The 21,376-nt window shown below is 40.5% G+C and overlaps 1 protein-coding gene across 2 annotated transcripts in view; it reads right to left on the bottom strand.

The window, feature by feature from the left end:
- Positions 1 to 1,339: 1,339 nt before the first annotated feature.
- The window catches only part of tgfbr2b (transforming growth factor beta receptor 2b), a 41,803-nt gene continuing 21,766 nt past the window's right edge, over positions 1,340 to 21,376 (bottom strand). The window contains exons 4-10 of one of the 2 annotated variants that reach the window (XM_003453878.5): positions 16,828 to 17,144; positions 16,503 to 16,751; positions 16,296 to 16,409; positions 13,730 to 13,867; positions 11,452 to 11,593; positions 4,023 to 4,150; positions 1,340 to 2,494 (exon numbers count right to left, since the gene is read on the bottom strand). In XM_003453878.5, the coding sequence (XP_003453926.1) occupies positions 2,234 to 2,494; positions 4,023 to 4,150; positions 11,452 to 11,593; positions 13,730 to 13,867; positions 16,296 to 16,409; positions 16,503 to 16,751; positions 16,828 to 17,144 (1,349 nt within the window). In that variant the 3' untranslated portion in view covers positions 1,340 to 2,233. 2 annotated transcript variants of the gene reach the window in all.

Genomic DNA, 21,376 nt, shown 5'->3' with positions numbered 1-21,376 from the left:
TGTCGACAGTGGGAAGGAAAAACTCCCTTTTAACAGGAAGAAACCTCTGGCAGAACCAGGCTCAGGGAGGGGCGGGGCCATCTGCTGCGACCGGTTGGGGTGAGAGAAGGAAGACAGGATAAAAGACATGCTGTGGAAGAGAGACAGAGATTAATAACAGATATGATTCAGTGCAGAGAGGTCTGTTAACATATAGTGAGTGAAGAAGAAATACTCAATGCATCATGGGAATCCCCCAGCAGCCTACGCCTATTGCAGCAAATGTTTGCTTTGTATCAAATGAGAAGTGAGCAGTCCTTGCCTTTCAAAACAGCCTCCCTTTTTCCTCTCCTGTCCTGTAGTGTCCATCTCTGAGTCCAGTTCATCTACCATTCTTTTCTCTCTCTACCTGTTCATTAGCTAGCAGATACATTGTGTATCAGACTGCACAGTAACAGCTTGTGTATTCAGTTATGTTTCTCAAGTTAGTAAAATGTTCCAGACCGTTTCAGCCCCACGTGGAATAAATGATGCATAAATTACATATTTTTTTTCTCTTTAATCTCTACATTTTTTAAGTGCAGATTGGCACATCATAAAATAAAATGTGTGGAGTAAAAATAAAAAGTTGTTACCTGAAAATTCTAATAGTAATGAAGTATTTGTACTTTGTTACGTTTATGTCTACATGCTGGTGAAAGCATGGTATTGCATTAAGTGTCTGCAACCCAAACAGGTTTCCCCCGTCTAAATCTAGAGCCCATACCAGTGTTAATCCATTTGTTTATACTGATCCACGAGCAGTGGATTAGATTTCTTTATATTATATGAAAGAGAATCCTTGTATTGTTAATCGCAGAAATATAGATGGAATGATTATTAACGCTTTGCAGCCTTTGTAGTTAGCAACTAAAGAGCAGATATTTCCTCAGTTGTGGAGGACAAAATCAAGCTGAAAGTGAAACAAACAGAGAAGTAGCTCTGTATCTAAATAGGTCAGCTGATAACTAATGTAGTTACTGCAACTTCGTGAGGTGGGGATCACTCTGCTGCCTCTAACTGGTCAAACATGAATAAATGCAGCTTTCACTTTTAAATCATTAAATCCTAAACCACTAAAATTACATTTATTGTACTTCTGACCCCAAAAAATTAAATATAAATTTACATATATGAGTTATAGTTTTTTGCTACATTTTTGTGTTAGTTTATTGCTTACAGGTTTTGATCTTAAGCAAACAAAAACATATAAGGCTGTTATGGCTAGAGAAATGACACTGATGATGTAGAAGTCTCATAAACTAATGATACAGTTGGAGTTAGAGGTGATGTTAGATGTGAGCAAAACAGTCATAAAAAGGAAACATGACACAGTTTTAATTAACTGCTTTGAAAAAAAATCAGTGTGAACAGAATCAGCATACAGATATATTTAATTCTTAAAAGATTTACAATATCTTACATATGGTACATATTCTATTGAAAGGCGGGATAAAAGATCTTTGGCACACTCAGTTTCCTGGTGATACAGACAGAAAACATACACAGTTGTAAAAAATACATCTTTATATAGTCTTTTGATCTCTGCATAAGCCCTGTAGAAGGAAGACTTTCCCTTTTAGCTTTGATTTATCATCTATATTACAGTTTATGTCTTTGTGTACAACGTGCTTGCTTATCTGGCAAACAATGTTAAGGCATAGCTTGGTAGAAAGAAAAAGAGAACACACACATACATTCACACACGCACAGACACGTATTCCTTTAATTTCCTGCTGGTGAGGATGGAATCTGTAGCATCATTAGTGTTAAGGCGCTGCTGACAGTTTGGCTCAAAGTCGAACACACAAAGGCACTTTAAGGCAAAAGGCACGTTAGAGTACATAAAAACATCTGTAATAACTATTTGGTGGTAAAGTGCACACTGAATATCTTTGGTATAGGATGTATTGCCCTGTTTGTTTCTCATGGAGAGACCTTGAAGAGAAGCCTGTCAGACTTGCCACGCTCAGCGTATCTCGAGAAGCTTCCAGTTAACTTTTTTGGCTCTGTAGCTATCAGCTGATTATGGCGAGGTTTTATATCTTAGATGTGGCGAAGACCAAAAGCATCCAAAAGTTGATCTTTGCTGGGCTACAATGATGGATGACGCTGCGACTCATACTCGGCCTGGCTCAAAGTCCTACAAGAGCTGAGCTCCAGGACACTATTCAGAGTTCAGTCCTCAGTCCCATCCCAGGAAGTGGCATTTTTCTCACTTCTTGTCGCTAATGGAGCAGTCCACAGCTATGATGTTTTGTATTTCTGTAATTTTCACCTCCTCCTCTGGGATCTCCACCTCTATTGGGATCTTCAGTTCCTCTACAATCTTCTCCGCCGAGGAGCTCCGGCTGGACAGCTTGCCCATCTCGTCTTCCAGCTCAGAGATGCGTTCGGCAATGCAGTGTGCGGTGAGGCGGGCCTCGGGATCGTGGTCCCAGCATTCCTTAATGGTGGCGCACATCACTGCCATGCCCTGTAGAGGGAGGCAGAGAGCATGTGTTATCCGATAGAAACCTTTTAAAAGAGAGAGAGTGCTAGAAGAATTCTGCAAAAGCAAAGATGAGTGCAGAAGTAAAACTTCAGGCGAACTAAAGCTTCTTGTTTTGAAACAAACTCAGTCTTAAACTCAGACTCAATCACATTTGACTGATGATTCTATATATGTAGTTTTTATATGCAGTGACCACTGAAATTAAAATGAGATAATCCCAAGAGATTCACTGAATGCTGAGACTTGGTTAGTTTAGTTTAAAATTTCTCACACATGAAATCAAACAAGTTATAGTGGTTCTGAGAGTTAATAAATGAATAACGCTTATAAATGTACAAGCACTGAAGTTAAAAAGAAAATTAAAAGCAACACTTTCATTATTTAGAAGCAGTGAACTCAGTCGGTTTTAGATTTTGCAAATGCATAAGGCAGCTTTCACATTAAACCAAAGTTTAGCTAATTGCCATTTTACAGGCAGCAGAGTAAAGTTGGAGGCACCTCTACTGGGACTGTTATTAAAACTGAACCTGTCTCCGTATTTTGAAGGTGGCTGACTGTAGCACAGACAGTAAAGAGGCTGCCTGGAACCGCCGTGACTAAAAAGGTTGTAGTATTTATTGTACTTCAACTTTAATCCATCACATTTGTTAGAAAGCGATGCTCTTTTTTTCTTGTCTTCCTTCTCTCAACCCAACCGGTCACAGCAGATGGCCGCCCCTGAGCCTGAGGTTTCTTCCTGTTAAAAGGGAGTTTTTCTTTCCAACTGTCATCTAAGTGTTTGCTCATAGGGGGTCATATGATTGTTGGTTATGTATGTATTATTGTAGGGTCTACCTTATAATATAAAGATCCTTGTGGCAACTCTTATTGTGATTTGGCGCTGAACTGAATCTTCCACTCATGTGATAGGTATTTATCTATCTGTCAGCATTAACATGTCTCTCTGTCTCTGCTGTCTTCACACAAACAAGCAAAGCAATTAATGATTAGGATTTACCAAAAAGATGGATTGAATATAGGGAAAGTGTGGAATTCAAAACTGTTTAAAGAGCAAAGAGACGAGCCACAGCCTACGCTGAGAAATGTTTTCAAGTGTCAAAGGTTGGCTTTTACTCTTTTACTGCAAAAATCAGTTTTTTAAGCTTGTTTTCACTCCATTATTCTGATTAGTTATGAATCCTTCATACAGGTGAAATAACTAAACTAAACCAAAGAAAAAGAACAATAAGTATAGAAAAATAAATAAAATAAAACAAGTACAATGTACAAAAGGTGATACATTATTCTATAAATTAGTTAAACATACAATTACATTTAAAATGTACACTTGTGAGTATATAAAATTATACTATAACGTGTACAAAAAATCCTGACAATAGATACATATTTACTAATGTAAAATATGAAACTTACTCTGATTATGTTATTTAATTTTCATGGTAACTTATGTTCTACACTGTAGAAAGCTGCATCTAAAATTTTGACTAGTACTGCAGTCTAACGCTCTCACCTGGTGCCTGAGCCAGCTGTCGGGGATCTCAGGCCTCCCTCTGTCTCTCAGCACATTGTCCTTCATGCTCTCCACACAGGGGTGCTCTCGCACTTTAGAGCCATACGCCGGCTCGTAATCCTTTACCTCTGCAAAACACAAGCACAATTCACAGATCAGACATGGACTGCAGACCCTACACCTAGCTGCAAGTGAACCACATCCTTCTTTACATGTACTTACTGGTATGTGTATGTACTAGTATTTGTCATTTTCAAAATCTTGAAAGGTGCGTATGATGACATGTGAAAATTTTAAGATAAAGAAGAAAAGGAAAGAGAGGGAGAGAGAGACTGAGTGTGACAGGTGGCTGAGTTAACGTGATTAGAAAGTGTAAAAGCATCCTGGTATGAGGTCATTACACCCCAAAACCACTGAGCTTGAATTTCCACCCGAGCTGTGAGCCTTGTGCACTGGCACCAATAATGCTGACAGTGGGAAAAAATTGCTTTTATGAAGCCTTGGCAGGAGGAAAAATGCCCACTTTGGCACTTGGATGACGGTCATGTCTAAAAACAAACAAATGAGCTTCCGCTATCAAGCCATTAGTTGCAGCCTCAGAGCAAAGAACACCAAAATAACAATCTGTTTTTTTTTTTACTCTTTTATGTTAAAAAAATAGCTGGGGTGCAGGGGGTGGGAGGGCATCATGTTGAAACCATGAAAAATGAAAAACAAGGCTCTGGGACTGGGTCCAGACCTCATGAAACCGAACTCACAACAGCTGCAGTCTGCCTCCAGCCCTGAAAGGAAGGCTCCCAGGATCTCACAGTTGCTGTGTAATGAGATACTAATCACTGCAAAATCATTTCTGTTTGCCCATCTGACACCGGAAATGATGCACAAATAATTAGCAAATAATCTATCCCTGGATTTCAGTGTTCTTATGGTTAATAACAAAGTGTTCTTCCCAACATGTTAAACACTGGATATTATTCTCTAATAAACTGTCATTTGTGCTACATTTTGCTGCAGTTACACTTTTCTCTTCTCTGCTGCCTCCAAACTAAAGGTATTTGTAAGTCCATTTGATTCTAAAGGGAACTAAATCCTGACCTGAGTCACACAGGTCTGTCCATTACCTGGGTGGTTCTCTGGGTGTTTAAGTCGGTTGAGGCTGACCACATTTTAGATCAGGTCTAAATATCCTTAACTCTATTTGGGTTAAGCACTCGGTTTCCCTTTAAATTTGGTCTCTCGTTTTCCAAAATATTAGTCATGTTTGGTTAAGTTTCACGATTTTGGTTTGCAATTCTTAAAGGCCTGCTGCTCAACGTTCGTTCGTGAACTTTCAATAGCTTTACAATCATTTAGCTGGCACCTCTGCAGCTTCAGATCATGTCACATTGTCTGCAGCAGCACTTTAAGAACTTGGACGTTTTTCTAAACTTAAAGTGTATTTACCACCTGTGACCAAATATATAGTCACTGGTATGTCACTACCTATACTCAATACCCTTTATGAGATACAAAAGTCATTTCTCAATATTTACCATCTACATGCATTTTTCTATATTTTCACTACCTAAACATTTTTGGTACAGTATAAATTATGCTATACTATAATTTGCTATTACCGTTAAAACTACAGCTACAGATTTTACTCCCTTGTTTGTTTAAAATGACACTAGAAATGATGGGAGATTACACTGGAAGTCAAGGGTTGCATTATGAAGCACTACCAGAGCAAGCTAGGCTAATTAGCTAATGCTAACACAGCTGTCATTTAAGCTAGCCAGTATTGTTTTTCTGCATGTATCTTTAATAAAGGACTTATTATCTGAATAAGTTCTAAGTGATGCGTGTCAATCCCCCATTTTAAACTTATTTATGTAAAGTGAGAGAGCAGAAACACGAATTCAGATAGACCAGAGTTGAGGAAAGCGGCACTTGTAGCTGTTCAAAATCCCATTTAATCTCTAAGCACTTAGCAGATGTCTACATAGCTATGTATATTTCCATATCAACTAGATGCTTTGATGTAGTGGTTAGCAGAATGATGCGATGAAATATATGAAAAGTGATGCAGTTTCATATAACCACGTGCACCCCTGCTGCTTATCCTCAAATACAGGAAGTTAGGAGGTTGGGGTAAAATCCGCAGACAGGAAACTGGAGGGCTAGGATTGGGACTATGTGCAGAAAAGCTGACTCTACAGACCCACACTTCCTGTTTTGACATGTGGAAGTTCCCTCAGTTTTAGTATTTTAAAACAGGACCCAGCCGGGCCTGGCCCATTCCCTGCAGGGCTATTTATGCCAGGCCTGGTATTGTCCTCAGCTTTCTGCTGTTTAGATCTCCTGCTGCGGAGCTGGTATAAATACCACACATTTTCCTGGACTGCATACAGCTGAAGCACAGAGTTGAAAACAGAAATAAAAAGAGGTGGAGTACCTTCTAAACATCAAGACATCACGGAGTGGAAAAGGCCCTATTTCATGCTCCATTACTGATTTGGCTCTTGTACACTTGTCCTTTTTCTGTGAATGATACACGGGGACTACACGTGCGGTCTACATGAGGTGGGGCCTGTTTTCCTTCTCTGGACCTTTGAAAAGCTATGAGAAGAATTTCATCTGTGTTTTGAGAGGAGATTTCAAAAGAGACTGCAACCAGAGCTTCAGTCTCACTTTCCTCTCGCTGTCTGGGGCCCGCAGTTAAAATCCCGGTATATTCAATCTAAGTGCTGGAAAGTGGTTTACGACAGTTTCCTTTTCAGATTATTTGTCTGAAACCTTTGTGGCCTGAAGGTTAGCAGAAACCCTGTGGCTGGCTACGCTGTCTGGGATCTGCTATCTTCAGACAAACATCTCCATGTTTGGTGTTTGAGAGATTTCAGACTCTCGAGAGAAGTATAACATGAAACTGATCCCACACTGATGCAAAACAAACTACATCGCAAGAAATGAACCTGCATAAACTCTAATGAACCACATTGTCATCGAAACAAAATCTCCTCTCCACAGAAACAAAGAATCCGCCCATCTCTAGAGAAAGTTGTGGGCTGAATTCCTGTGGCAGGTTTGTGGCTAAAACTTGGGGGTGCTGTGAAGTTTAATGTCAGTGCTGTTAGTAGTGCATTGATTGGGGATGGGGGGGTTAAAAGTTGAAATAGCAGGTTCCCTCCAAATGAATACCTGAAACTTACAAGAAAGAAGCAGTCAGTCCTATCTTCATGTCTGCTCTCATTTGATTGGTTTGTTTGGAATTACTGTATTCTTCAGCTCTATGTCTGTTTAGTCTTATTTGACTTGTCTTGTACTGTTATTGCTCTTTATCTGCGTTAGTATCTGACCGGAGGTGAGACATTTAGTTATCTTGAAATGTTTACACTCAGCTGCCAGTTTATGCAAGATACACTTAGCTAAAAATAACTAAAAGCTATTTAGAGAATTTATAGAGAAAAAGAAAAGAAAAAACCCACCAACAGAGATGTTATAGTAATATAAAATATTATATTGCACAGCTATGACATCAAAATTATGTGGCGCATGGACCTGGGTCCTCTGGGGGTGTCCTGTGGGAGTGGGATGTTTAAGTCCTGTTGGTTGTAGTTAGGGACTTTAGTGGGTCAAGCTCTTTCTCTTGCACCTGGTGCATTTATTGTTCACCCAACCATCCATTTTCTACTGATTATACATCACTTTAAACTGAGATTCCAAAGCAAGGATGCTTCATTGAATTAAACACCTGTTGCTTTAACTCTTCTCTCCTTGTGTCTCTCTCTCCCTCTCCTCACTTTGCATCTCTGATGAGAGGGAGTAAGGCATGAGAAGAGGATGAGAGGAAAGGAGGATGTGCAAACTGAGAAATGAGAAAAGGGGTATACCTAAGAGTTCCACCTCCTGTGGAAAATGTCCTGCTAGGGAACATGGAGTGCCATTACCGCATCGAGTACCCCTGTTGTCGCCAGAGGTACAGCAACAATTAGAGGGGTGTTAAATGTTAAAGTCAGCAGCATACATGTATCCAAGGTTTCCCAGTAGAAAATTGCATTGTAATAAAATGGTAAATATTCTTCACCTTACGTGTAATAATTTTTAAATTAGTCACAAACTAAGTCCTACACACTCAGTGTCGAGAAATTCTTTAATCTAAACATCATCAGGGTAGGATTGTTCTAAGGGCCAACCACGTTACTTTTAGCTAAACGGATCAAATAAACTGGCAACTGAGATTACAGTAACCCCAAACTAACTACAAGAGAGTGGTATCAGTCTTGTCTAAGGTAAAAAGTGAGCGTATTTCCAAAAAGTTGATCATTTACCTCCTATGTTCTTTAGCTTTTTAATCAACCCCTCACCAGCTGTTACTAATGGCAGTGTCCCTGCGTGGACCACAAGGCTTTTGCTTGGCATGGTGCAAACTATTCTCCCTGCTCCATTTACTCTGCATAACCCTCAGCTCAGACAGAACATGCGGGCCCTGCCGCGCCCTGCAGGCTAATTCAGGATAAGTAAATAAAATGCTCAGAGACCCACGGAGAATGTACTATAAGTGACCACAACAACAATGCCAGAGCAGGGTAGTATTTCGATCCACCATTCTGTCCCCTGTTGTTGCAGTGGACACAGGAAATACACACACACACACACACACACACACACACACACACACACACCCAGATTGAGACATGGAAACAGGATGAGATGAGGGCATCTGTCTAAGACCTCCATTTCTGTTACACTGTCTCCAGGTGACTCTCTTACTCTGAAGAAACACACACACTGTGTAGACAGGGGAAATAAACACACACACACACATCCACACCCACACACACACACCCACACACACACTGGAATGTGTCTGTCTCATTCTAAATATCTCAAGCTGTCTAGAAAAGCCCAAGAAGCAGAGGGAACAACATAAACCACAGAGACTCCCTCTCTACTCTCAGGAGACTGGAAATAACACACAAAACAAATTTGTGTGAGCTGTAGTTCATTAAGAGGTCCTCTCCGAGATTTAAACGCTACAGTACAATCTAATTTTGCAAGGTGAGAATTACTGATAGAAAGATTTTTGATCAAAGCGACCTTAATACAGGACTCACACGCCCTCATGTACCTAAGAGTGAGATGATTCCTTTCCAGCACTGAAACAAAACTGGTGGTATCAAAATTCACTTTCCTAATTGTGTGCATGTTTAGCTACTGTAAGGTAGTAGTGTGTTGTTGCCCTCCAGATTGTTCCTTGCCCTCAGTTCTCGTGATCTTCCACTGACATTTGATTTGGTCGCTTAAGAATTGCCTTTCTGTCTTTTACTGATGACTTGGTACTATTCATTATCCAGCATGCAGCCAAATGTGAAATGGCTCGGTTGTGTGTCACCGGTTCCCTGTTTAGGCCATGAATATCGGATTGCTTGGACTGCAGTTCATTGCTTGGTGGATTAGGAGTTTCTATTTCTAATTTTTTCAACTGGCAGAAAAAGCAAGACAAGACCAGAGCAAGTTTCAAGGATCATGGTTTCTCACGCGGCCTATGCCTTCATTCAAAGGTAGGAGCCAGAAACAAACTGAGGAGAGGAGGAGAAGTTGTTGCCTTAAGTGAGTATGTTGTTGTGAACGAGTGAAAATTGACTTAATACAGCCTTTTTTTAAAAACAACTTTTATAATGTTATACAATCTAAATTGGCTTTGTGTTAAGAGGAACAGATGAAATCACAGTGTGACCATTGCCAAGCCACAGCTGGAGTGACAGCTGGCATCTGTTTGAACAAATTCTGTGATAGTATGAATTCCTTTGATTTTTATTGAAGCTTTACAAGTTTAGGTTTAGTTGGTCAAACTGAAAAAAAGCCCTTTGTTAAAACAAAGCAGAGAGGTGACTGGTTGGTGAGCATTGTGGGGTGTTGCTTAAAGTATTGGTAAAGCCTTGAAAAGAGCCTCAGGAAGTATGATGGATTTAAATTAGTAGTAGAGTTTAGTTGTGAATCACATAACTAAGCCTACTAGTAACCCTGACCGTTAACCCTATGAAACAGAGTGGCTTTGCAGGCCACTTTGAGTCCTACCTGTGTTTGTGCAGTTAATCAAATTCAAGGAATTTTACGCTGATAATGGAAAAATATAGCAGCTTAGTAGCTTAAAAGAGTAACATTAAAAACAGGCCAGTTTCAATTGTACTTTGACGTAATTGCGTTCCATATGTGGAAATAACTACTTTTCCTTTCAGACTTGTAAAAACAATATTCCACTTGTTCCTTCCTGTAATATTCTGTTGTTGTTGATGATGAAAGCAAACCAAATGACACGCTGCTAAATTCTCTGTTTTTTGCTGCTCTTTTGGATTTGAAATCCATAGACAGACTCAAGAAGTGAACATTTTGTATATAAATCCATAGTAACCCTGCTACTAAAGTTCACCAAAGTCAAGCAGATAAGTTGAAAGGTGATACACAAAAGCCGTTACGTTTATTTTAGATGACAAAATAGTCAAATTTAAAACACACAGCCGCTTCTATCTGAGGATGAACAATGTCCACTTGTATTCAAACCACACAGACACACACAGACACACACGCACACACACACACACACACACACGCACACACACGCACACACACAGCTGAAGCAGGTACAGTAACCACTCCAGCTCTCTCCCCCTGATTTCCTGCCCAAAGAAGGGCAACAGCACAGTTCAGATTGTCTCCCTCACACATCAGACATTCCTGAAATTCCTGCTCCTGAAGCTGAAGGTTGAGGTGCAGTGCAACAGATGAGACCATCAGCCTCCCTGCTACCCCCATCACAAACAAAAACATAACAGGAAACAGTTGTTCTGTAACTACTGTCTACACTATGTAGGTCTTACGCACACACACACGCACACACACACACACACACACACACACACACACACACACACACACACACACACACACAGTAGCAGTTTCGAGCAGCTTTACACACATTTGCCTTCAAACATATTGTATGAAGCCAGCTGGTTAAAGTGACTTTTTCTTTTAGTAATTTTGACGTATAGGAAATAGCAAAATACTTCCAGGTGTTTCATGACTGAAGGGAGATGACTAGAAGGAAAGGGAGGTAGAAGATAAGCAGCCATTTTTATCACATTGCATTACACACGGCACAAGCTTAGTTAGACCTCACACACACCTTCATTATGTGACATGTTAACATCATTCTGCCCAACTGCTTCTCCTGCTGAGCTTGATCTGACAGGCCAAAACTCACAGAGCATGCTGTCACTGTAGAGTCATCTCAGTGGCTGAGACACTTCACCTGAGCAGATTTGTTTTATTTTGAGAGTGAGTGTGCGCTTATGTGTTACATTACATCATACTTCCCACAGCTTGAACCGGATAATTACTGAACACGTTTGTGTGTTTACATGTGTGTGCAGTGTGCACTGTGTGCACTGACCTCCAATAGCTTCACACCTTGACGTCATCTCCCACAGGACCAGAGCCATGGAGTAAATGTCAGTCTGCTTGAAAGACTCGATGTTCTCCAGATTTAGTCGGGCCTCCAGCACCTCTGGTGCCATATAGCGCGCAGTGCCCACCTGCCGAACAGAGGCAGCAAACAGGGGTTAACACACACACAGGCACACCCAAGCATTAAACAGATTATCACCTTATCACTACACTCTCTCTCAAAGCCTTATTAATGGTGCTGGTGCAATAAATCAAAGCACTGGCTCAGTGGCAGAAGACCTGACTCACTCCTCGCTTCATTCAGAAACAGATAATAAAGAAATGACATTTGACATTATAAAGCAGAGAGATTCTAGTCTGCGGTGGTCGTTTCCTTTTCTAACCATTCAACTGTTTGATGTATGCTGTTAAATTAAATAAAGTAGCTACTGCAATGTTTGCTCCAGACAACTTTCAATTTTGCTGTTATACTGCAGTGTTTCTGTATACTCCAGATGCATTTTTTCACAGCCAGATGTGGAACAATATATATCTTTTGCAAGTCTGCAGAGTCCAACATTTAATACCCAAGTCAACCTCCAAGTCAAGATCAACAAGTTGTCAAACTTAAGTTTTAACTAAAAGCAGATATTACATTTCTAAAAGCAAGACCAGAACAACAGCTACTCTCAAGTCAAGTCTCAGTTGAAGACAAAACTCAATGTCAAGGTCACGTCCAAAATAAAGATCAAAGTCGAAGTCAAAAACACAAATTCCTGTCAGAAAAATCTGTTCAAGTTAAAACCAAACAAGATTCAAATCCAATGTTGAATTAATTAAGTCTTATTTCAAGTCTCAAAAAAGGGTTGTTTTCAGCAAAAGTGAAAAAAACAAAACTATTGTACTATTTACCTCTGTTAATTTTAATAATCATATTATCTAACCAAATTGCTCAAAAATGTGGGTGAATTAAAAAGAATTTGTTTCAATCGGCTAATCTCTTTTGATTTTGTAAAGTGAAGTTTGGGGATATCACAGGCTGTAATGGAAATGTATAAGCTGAAAGTGAAAGTGGAATAGCTTTGTGCCTTTTAAAAAGTGACTTTTTTGCATCAATCAAAGTCAATTAGTATAACTGTTTTGCATTCCATCTACTTGCCCACCAGTAAATGGTGGCTTGTCCTGTTCCACAGTAACCCAACCAGTAATCCAAATGGTTTTGAGTTTTATTGTTAGATGTGCAAACAGGTCAAACAAGCTAGCTGACTGCATTTGCAAATTCATGCTTGGAATGCTAATGCAAGACTTGTGTCCTTTCCTTCACAGGTACTCTTTGCAGTTCAACAGCTTTGTAGTGCATTTGGATGAATTAGTATCATTTGTATTTCCATAGATATATACCTTTTATTATTGCCTACCATGAGCATTTTCCAAATCTGTCTTTTCACTACTGCTTTAATAACCATAAAAGATCTGAGAATTACATAACATTCAATTTCCCATGTCCTGTATATGCAAAAATACTGCTGACATAATGCCTGGTTTTGCAAGTGGTTGCATGTGTTGCATTTTTATGCAAAGAAAAGTTCGACCACACGCACACACATGACTGAAAAGAATTTACACCAAAACCTAGGCTCAGGATGATATCTGACAGAGACGCACACACACACAGTCACGGAAGTTATAATTACAACCTACTAGCTGGGAATTTCCAACTTTTAATTGTGAGTGGAACCAGTAGTGACATTGAACAATCATACTTTGGCCTACGCATGAGCTGAGGTTAAAAAAAAAGAAAAAAAAAAGAGGAAGAAAAGATTGAACAGCCTGGATTTTGTTGTGGTTCCAGTCACTGCACTTAAATATTTCTTTTCAGATAGAAAGGTTGTCAGTGCTCTTGTAACTTTTAAATTTCTTATTCATAAAGCATGAAGCATGACCACTGCCTTGCTGACAGACTGAACTAGGAGAGAGTTGCCTTGAGGAGTTCGCATGTCACAACAAAGCCTCTTCCTTCATCACTTGATTACCGATCAGTCTGTCAGTTTTCTTTTGTCAGCAACAAAGACAATCAAACACACTCTCAGGAGAAGGAAGAGGAAGGCAAAACAAACACAACCCGGTTATACCTCATCATATCAGCCATATCTCATTAGACATGGTGAGATATGACAGCTGCAAATCTATTACCGCAGGTATTTGCAGGTTATGCTTTTGATATCTGTTTGTGGTTGTGTTTAAGGACCATTTGTTAAAAAGAGGAACCCATAATGATATCTAACCTGTCCACTGTTGGCAAGGTCATCCACTGACAGGCTGCTGTCCAGACAGAGTCCCAGGCCAAAGTCACAAACACAGCACGTCCCGTCGTTCTTCACCAAGATGTTGGAGCTCTTTAGGTCTCGATGGACTATCGGCACCTAGGAGAACAACAGATACTTGATTGTCCAAATGATTAAAAATAATAAGCATGAAAGCAGAGATCAAAATGGTAAAGAGATTACACAACGTATGTAGCCTGAGTTACAGGAATGTTGATCCGTTGACTTTTCCTCGAGTGAAAGAGTGAAAGAGTGGTTGTCAAACAGCTAACAGATCATCTGCAGAGGAATGGCTTATTTGAAGAGTTTCAGTCAGGTTTCAGAGCTCATCACAGCACAGAAACAGCTTTAGTGAAGATTACAAATGATCTTCTTATGGCCTCTGACAGTGGACTCATCTCTGTGCTTGTCCTGCTAGACCTCAGTGCTGCGTTCAATACTGTTGACCATAATATCCTATTAGAGCGATTAGAACATGCTGTAGGTATTACAGGTACTGTACTGCAGTGGTTTGTATCATATCTATCTAATAGACTCCAATTTGTACATGTAAATGGAGAGTCCTCTTCGCACACTAACGTAAATTATGGTGTTCCACAGGGTTCGGCGCTAGGACCAATTCTGTTTACATTATACATGCTTCCGTTAGGCAGCATCATTAGAAGACATAGCATAAATTTTCACTACTATGCAGATGACACGCAGCTCTATCTATCAATGAAGCCAGGTAACACACACCAATTAGTTAAACTGCAGGAATGTCTTAAAGACATGAACACCTGGATGGCCGCTAACTTTCTGCTTCTTAATTCAGATAAAACTGAGGTTATTGTACTCGACCCTGAAAATCTTAGAAATATGGTATCTAACCAGATTCTTACTCTGGATGGCATTACCTTGGCCTCCAGTAACACTGTGAGGAACCTTGGAGTCATTTTTGACCAGGATATATCCTGTAAGACTGCTTTCTTCCATTTGCGCAACATCTCTAAAATTAGAAATATCCTGTTTCAGAGTGATGCTGAAAAACTAGTTCATGCATTTATTACTTCCAGGCTGGACTACTGTAATTCTTTATTATCAGGATGTCCTAAAAACTCGCTGAAAAGCCTTCAGCTAATCCAAAATACTGCAGCAAGGGTACTGACAGGGACTAGAAAGAGAGAGCATATTTCTCCTGTTTTGGCTTCCCTTCATTGGCTTCCTGTTAAATCCAGAATTGAATTCAAAATCCTGCTCCTCACATACAAGGTCTTAAATAATCAGGCCCCATCTTATCTTAATGACCTTGTAGTACCATATCACCCTATTAGAGCACTTCGCTCTCGCACTGCAGGCCTACTTGTTGTTCCTAGAGTATTTAAAAGGTGAATGGGAGGGAGAGCCTTCAGTTTTCAGGCCCCTCTTCTGTGGAGCCAGCTTCCAGTTTGGATTCGGGAGACAGACACTATCGCTACTTTCAAGATTAGGCTTAAAACTTTCCTTTTTGCTAAAGCATATAGTTAGGGCTGGACCAGGTGAGCCTGAATCCTCCCTTAGTTATGCTGCAATAGATGTAGGCTGCCGGGGATTCCCATGATGCATTGAGTTTTTCCTTTCCAGTCACCTTTCTCACTCAGTATGTGCTAATAGACCTCTCTGCATCGAATCATATCTGTTATTAATCTCTTTCTCTCTTCCACAGCATGTCTTTATCCTGTTTTCCTTCTCTCTCCCCAACCGGTCGCAGCAGATGGCTGCCCCTCCCTGAGCCTGGTTCTGCCGGAGGTTTCTTCCTGTTAAAAGGGAGTTTTTCCTTCCCACTGTCGCCAAAGTGCTTGCTCATAGGGGGTCATATGATTGTTGGGATTTTCTCTGTACCTATGAAGCGCCTTGAGGCGACTTCTGTTGTGATTTGGCGCTATATAAATAAAATTGAATTGAATTGAATTGAATTGTCACCAGATGTTAAGCATTACTGAAGCTCCTTTTCTATTTCTCTTTGGACAAATATTACTGTGTTGATTTTGTGATGGTGTTTATGTAACTGATCCAGTTTCCACAGAGTGTGTCAGAGTGTCCTGTGTCTTTTAGAAAACCTTAATCTAGCTGTGATTTGATGCTGAGAAAGTCCCTCTTGGCTTTACACTTAACATTTTTACTTAATTCTAAGAGTGGTACAGGCCTAGGCTGCTGTGGGGACCTCCCTTCACCTCACCCCCTGCATGTTATTCACTGTTATTTGCTCCCTCCTGTACTTTGTGTTTTTTCTGTTTGTTTAAAGGGAGTTCTCACTTGTTGGAGATTATGAGTTTGCTTAGGTTTTTTTTGTACAGTGTATGATCTGTACTTTCTACACTGCATAGTTAATATCTGCTAAAAACTTGATGGACAGCAGCATTCTTAACAGGTGAAGAATGGATGAAGTTTTTTTTATTGGAACAAGGCTCGAATTAGTGTCATCTGAATGCCTCTAACGTGGCTAGTGGCATTCACATGGATGGATTGTGGTCCTACTGCAGAATATGACTTTTTTGTGATCTCTAACCTTAGGGCGTCCACAGGGGAGGCGATCACTGTGGAGATGTGCGACACCTCGTGCCAGAGAGCTGCTCAACACCTGCAGCTCCTGCCAGCTGATCACGTGATGCGTCAGGTACTCCTAGAAGACAGAGATGCGACCGTGTGTTAGCATTTTGAGAAGTTACAAACTAAAGTAATCCTGCTTTCATATTCCGGACGGTTTTGTGCTCACCTGTAGGTTTCCTCTGGGGTGGAAGGCCGTGATAAGCCAGTACTGTTTCTCCACCTTCCGCTCCTCAGCTGTCAGGAAGTGGAGGATATTCTCATGTCTGAGGTCTGTGTTGGAGAAAATGTCCTTCTCGTTCTTCCAGGATGCATACTCTTCATAGGGGAAGATCTTTACAGCTACTGTTTCAAACTGATTCCATGTAGTCTGCTTCAATTTAGCCTTGTATACCTGAGCAAAGCGACCCTTTCCCACCTGGGACACAAGCAAAAGTTAAGATTAGAGTTTGAAGCAGCACAGCTCCACAAATGTATCAAATATGTTTGCATACCAGCAGATCCAGCTCTATAGGCAGCGGCTCTGTGTTGTGGTTCAGGCTGTTGGCATGAGTTGAGCTGCTGTCTGACTTATCATCATCTGTCATGATGGCGCAGGCGTCACTGCAGTCCAGCCCACCGGCTATCGGCTTGCGCTTAAAGTTAAAGCTGCTCTCCCATTGGCGGTTGGGACGCCTCTGCCGATGGATTCTGCACCAGTAGAACATTCCAAAAAACGCGATCACCATCACCAGCAGGGGCAGCATGCTCACCAGAACTACAGACATCAAAGAGTCGTTGGACTCCAGTGGATCTGGAGTTGGATCCACAGCTGGGGAGAGAAGATGAAAAACATGAAAAAAAGTGTGAGCATGAGATGCGTAAGCTCATGAGTCCCAACTGAGAAAGAAGATGCACAACGATAATATAAGGTTGTGTGACATCAGAAATGGAAATGTATCGAGATAGTAGCAGAACGCAAAAATTCCCCATGTAAGAGCTAAACTGCTTGTGGGTGGACTTTGAACTGAATCATGAAAGTCAGCTATGAGGATACGTTAAGAATATTGTTAAAAAATGACTCATGATCATTTGCTCTCAAGCTATTAAAACAAAAAAAAAATTCTCCCTGCTGCACAAAACGCCTTCAGGTTTGCTCAGAGTTTTCCTTAGCTATCTGAAGCTAAGGTGGGAAGATGTAGATATTTTTGAAACCGCCAACGTGAGACAGAGCGTAATAGTCTTCTCGGGACTGTCGTGAAGCTATTAATGCCAAGTCAGTTTTTCACTAGACTGTTTTATGACACAGATGTGATGCTAGTTCATATTGTTGATTTGGTGAGATGCATTAACGACCTATACTGATCAGTGGATTCTGGAAAGTAACATTTGCATTTGAACAGCTCGTACTTTTTTGTGTTAGTTTCACACAACTTTTTTGGCACTTATTACTAATTAGTAGATCTTTCTTTAAAGTGAAGCTGCAGTCGACCTTTACTGAAAAGGACACGCAGGCTATTTTCTGTGCTCTGTGCGACGGATGCAACAGCAGCACACGTCAGTTTCCTCCCACTGCCTTTAGAGTAACAGTCCAACACACTGAGGCCACCACAGGGAAATCATTCTTAAACCCTGCGCTATAAAAACATCATTGTGTTCCCCACTCCACAGACAACTTTCAATCTTTTACTGTCCATCATAACAATAAGTGCAAGTTTGAACCTTTCGGTTTCTGACCTCTTCAGGGATCTAACTGTGCAGTCAGAAGGTTCACAGTTTGAGCAGGCTTTATAGCTTTGTGAGCTATAGCATTAACTCCATCCACTGACTCTGACTGCCAGCTGGGACAGAATGGCAGCCAAGCCTTGGAGCTCCAGCAGCAGTGAGAGAACAGTCAAAAGCTTGTCTGTCTTGGGTTGGCCTGGCCTGGACTGATCTGCTCTAGCTGGGCACCTTTTCAAAGAGTGTCTCACTCATAGTCCCAAGGGAACATTACCCTCCTGAGCGAAGCTGCCACATTGGCGAGCTGAAGGAGGTCAGGCCAAGGACTGACCATTGAAGAAAATGCTCCACCCTGCATCTACTTTGCAGTAAGATTTTCCATTTACTGTACATGTATTAGTGAGCGCTACGGAGGCTCAAAGTATATAAAGCAAACATCATCATATAGAGCAAAAATAAAACCTTGGAACAATATGTCAAGAAACAACGCTGTTGTTCTAGTGAAAATAAAAAACTTTCATCAGATTGTTTTGCACTGGTTACTTTACTTTATTTAAAAATTTGATATTCTGTGAATTCTTCTGTATATCATAGACTGTTGTGAAGTCTGCTCAGTGTTTTGTCCAACAACCAAGATTTCTAAGAGACTGCATGTCCATCCAAGCAAAAACTTTATTGCCCTTTTAGGCTCTACTGGGGACCATCATTTACACACTGAACATGCTGTTGTGTTCAGGAATACTTGAAACTGGGTAATAAACTTATCAGGAAAGTATGTACTGAGGTCATAGAACAAGGGAGCTGAAACTTCTGTTAAACCAGACACTGACTGACTACCCCTACTGGCCATGAATAAGAATGGTTCCACATCTGGAAAACAGAGAACTGTTGCCCATTTAAATACAGTTAAATGCACTGGCTTTTTTTTTAGCAAGCTACCTAGCTACACCTATTATTTATTACAATCCTAATTCCAATAAAGTTGGGATGCTGTATACATGTAAATAAAAAGAGAATGCAATTATTTGAAATCATTGATTCACATATCAAATGTTCAAAATGAGAAAATTAACCATTTTTTAGTAATGTCTCAAAATAACTAGGAATTGCCTATGTTGACCACTTTATAACATCTCGTCTTGTTTAAACAGTTACGGCAGATGGCTGCCCCCCTATGTTTTTCCGTCCCACTGTCGCCAAGTTGTCTGATTCTTGGGGTTTTATCTGTATTACTGTAGGATATTTACCTTACAATATAAAGTGCCCTGAAGTGACTGGCATTGTGATTTTGTGCCATGTAAATAGAAATGTATTGAATTCAACCAGTTGCTGGGCTTTTGGGACACCTGCTTAACAGTCCTGGGTCTTCTTTGCCATTTTAACGAAAAGAAGCACAGCATTTAGTGATTGCTTTGGGTTCTAGACTTTAGGCTCCAAACATTTTCCATCCAAGTTTCTTTAAATTTATGTTATGATTGTTGAATCTCTAAAAATGCTAGCCTGCTGTAATTCTTAAAGAGTTTATGTAATTTTTTTGTAATTAACTGAATTAAAGCCAAGTCTGCCCTTCAATCACACATTGATAGTTTGACCTAAGAGCCACTGTGGTGGTGTACAAAGGCAAAACTATAAAACACTTGTCTTTGTCCCAAGCATTGAAGAGGGAACTTGCCGAAGAAGACAAAGACAATAAAGATAATGCTACAAAAAACCAAGCGTGCCATCTGTGAACCTGTAGTTAGTGTTAACAAGCTCACTTTGTTAGCGACAGATGACAGACTTAGGACTGGCTACAGCTGTCTGCTGGAATGTCTGGTTCTCTGTGTGTTTGGTTTCAGTTTAACTAGACAGACACTGATCTGATAGCCTACACTTCTGTATTTTGTCAGCTTTAGACCTGCATAAACACACATATTATTTGTGATGTTGGCCAGCAAAAACTAAACCATTACATTAGATAAAAATGTAAGATTGTATTTGTCATTTCAACGCTCGGTCTGATCTTTGTTGCTTGCGAACTGCTGGGCCCACATCACAGATTGTCATTAACTGTCCGATTTAAACTGTCTGATGTGCTTTCTCTTCAGCAATGTAAAAGAGGAATGAGTATTGTGTTCATTTTTGTGGTTGTGAGTGTGTAGGTGTGTATTTGTGTATGTGGGCATACAGCACTAAATCTTTTTAAGATCACTTCGGGCAAAACCACAGATGCAGTGAATCAAAAATATCCAACACGAGCTCATGCAGTGTTTTTTTTTAGAGCTGAGACAACTTCAAAAGACCAGTAGTAAAGTGGGTTGCAAAATAAGCCAGCCAGCCAGTCAGACATGGCATTTCTACTCAAATTCCTAGTGTCTGTACATGTGTGTATGCTTTAAGGGTTTTAAGACTGCTTAGAGGTTTTTGGAGTTTTAAGTTTATTTCCTTGTTGTCTTGCAGCCATCTTTGAACTGTGTAAGGGTGTGTGTTTCAGGTAGAAACAGCCAATCACACAGTGCCAAGACAAACTGGCAATAAGAATCATGTTGCCTTTTCCAATCAGGATGCCAAAGTGTTCTCAGGCGGTGCTTAAAGAGGTTTGACACATAATTTGGGCAAATGCAGGCAGCCCTGCCTCCGGCCTGTAATTACTCACATCATCAGTGGGTATGCGTGTGTCAGGAAGTGAATTCTGGGATTACTGAACCCTGCCATCTCTGAATCACAGTTTTAATGCTTTGACCAATTGCTAATTACTTACTTTCTTACTACACTTAGTGAAGTTACGAGCTGGATTTTAAAGAGGAACCATTTTCACTGGAAAAAGACAGAGCCAGACATGATTTCATGTTTGAAACAGGTGATGGGTGGATAGATGGCAGCCATTATAAACAGAGTGTAAGCAGAAGCACACTTCCAACAGGGCCTCCACTGTGCCAGATTGTCTATTGCGGCAGCAAAACACTTTAAATATCAGTATTCATCCTGATTTGCTTGAACATTTCCATTCACAGACACTGATTTTGGTAATTATCTGGTCATGTCATGGAAAGCTGAAGGTTCAGATTTAAAAGTAAATGTGGTGCAGTGGTGTAAATTCTCCTCACCGCTCTCTGAAGGAAAGCTCCCAGCTTTGCCTGTTTCTATGGCATTTGCCGAACCAAACATAACACAGGTATGGAGCCTATAACAGCTAACAGGTGAGGGATGATGTAATGTTTAACAAGTGATAGCTTTATGATGTCTAGACAAGGGAGTTTTGGCTGGAAACTGATACGAGAGTGCTCCAGAATGGTTGGTGATATTAAAGTCCTGTTTGTGGCACATTAGTATATGTGAGGGGGCAAACTCCTCAAGATGGGT

Source organism: Oreochromis niloticus, linkage group LG11 (assembly GCF_001858045.2).
Source record: "Oreochromis niloticus isolate F11D_XX linkage group LG11, O_niloticus_UMD_NMBU, whole genome shotgun sequence".
Classification (NCBI taxonomy): Eukaryota; Metazoa; Chordata; class Actinopteri; order Cichliformes; family Cichlidae; genus Oreochromis; species Oreochromis niloticus.
This window is presented reverse-complemented; position numbering and strand designations above follow the sequence as displayed.